Raw genomic sequence first — 1,510 nt, 5'->3', positions numbered from 1 at the left:
ATAAATATTTTAAAAAATATTTCTTTTTTAAAATAAAAAATAAATATTTTGAGTTTTTAGCATGTTTGTTAGCTGTGATTTGGTCTTTTGTTCATTTCTTCGGTTGAATTTTACCTCCTATGGAGACATTTTATTCAACATAAATAAATAGAATAGTTAAAAATATGAATAAAAATCCCATTAAGAAAATATATGTTCCCATAAAATGAAACATTTAGTTATGAAGTGCAACCAATAAGTTAGCTTAGCATCTTAAAGGGGCAGCATAATTTAAAATGAGCTATTTTAATCTTTCCATCATGTTATGATTTTATTCCCTCGTCAATAAAGGTATGTTTAACAAACACTTTTATCTCCATGGCAACCATTTAGCTGTTACAATGCCTGGGTGGACGTAGCCCCGCCTTCTCCCCCCCCTCTCAGCTCCTTCAGACTAGCCAGTAGCAATTAGCAACCAGCTCATTATAGGAGCCGCTGCTCAGAGCGACGCTGGTAAAACGTTAAAGGGTTAATAGAGGAGCCATGTTGGGACGACTTCCTGGAGGCGGAGCTTCAGGAAGAGCAGGAGCTTCTTAAAGAGACAGAGGCCCAATTTAAATCAATAGTATCTTTATAACAAATGAAGGTTGTTAGTCTATCATAGAGCAAGTCTTCAGTCAGAGGTCTTTTCTGATTTGTTGCAAGTCTGACTGCTACTGGAGATTCTTCCCCACAAAATCACCATCTTTGACTCTTTGAAGAAACTTGGATGATATTAATTATATTAGTTTATGAATTTAATCACTTAACATATGAACTTGAGGTTTCAGTTGCAAAAACATTTAAAACACCTCAGAAATGAACAGTTTTATATTTTAATACAAAACGAATTAAAAGCAGAGATTTCCTGTGGCAATATAATTATACATATGATTATATTATGTATCATGTAATTATAGAGAGCGACTCGGAGCCTTTGTGTGACGTTTGGCGGCGGCTACATGGACTTCCTGTTGCTGTGCTTCATGGTGATGAGCAGAGCTGCACCAGCGTCAGTCAGAGGCTGCAGGAGGAAAATTCGGGTCAGACAGAAACAGAACCGACATTCAGCGAAATCCGAAAGAACAACGAGTTACCTCAGAGTAGGACAGAAGAGCGCTCCTCTGAAAAACACAGGAAAAGATTCAAAAACGTTTTCCGTTTGTGATTTTTACCACGTGAAAGAACTCACCCTGGTTAGAGTGTGAATGTTGCGGTTTATGGGCTCCATGGTTCTGACCCAGTCCTGGTACATCTGCTGGTCCTCTGCTCTCTGGTTCTGCTCCCTGAAAGCATTTAACAGAACCACTGCAACAGAAACCCACTCAGGCCTCAGCAAAATTATGTTATTCAATTTATTTAGTCATTTATGTATATATAAATAGAATAGTTAAAAATATGAATAAAAATCCCATTAAGAAAATAAATTAAAATAAATTAAATAAATTTTAATAAATTAAATTTTTTTAATTATTTAATTATTAAATTAATA

The 1,510-nt window shown here is 35.4% G+C and overlaps 1 protein-coding gene across 1 annotated transcript in view; it reads right to left on the bottom strand.

Annotated features, from left to right (window-relative positions):
* Positions 1-592: 592 nt before the first annotated feature.
* The window catches only part of LOC103481150 (circularly permutated Ras protein 1-like), a 12,998-nt gene continuing 12,080 nt past the window's right edge, over positions 593-1,510 (bottom strand). Inside the window, exons 20-22 of the mRNA XM_017310681.1 lie at positions 1,211-1,304; positions 1,116-1,142; positions 593-1,042 (exon numbers count right to left, since the gene is read on the bottom strand). Of these exons, the coding sequence (XP_017166170.1) occupies positions 977-1,042; positions 1,116-1,142; positions 1,211-1,304 (187 nt within the window). The 3' untranslated portion in view covers positions 593-976. The remainder of the gene's footprint in view (positions 1,043-1,115; positions 1,143-1,210; positions 1,305-1,510) is intronic.

This window comes from Poecilia reticulata, linkage group LG19 (genome assembly GCF_000633615.1).
Source record: "Poecilia reticulata strain Guanapo linkage group LG19, Guppy_female_1.0+MT, whole genome shotgun sequence".
Classification (NCBI taxonomy): domain Eukaryota; kingdom Metazoa; phylum Chordata; class Actinopteri; order Cyprinodontiformes; family Poeciliidae; genus Poecilia; species Poecilia reticulata.
The sequence above is the reverse complement of the archived record's forward strand: the minus strand, read 5'-3'. Positions and strand labels throughout refer to the sequence as shown.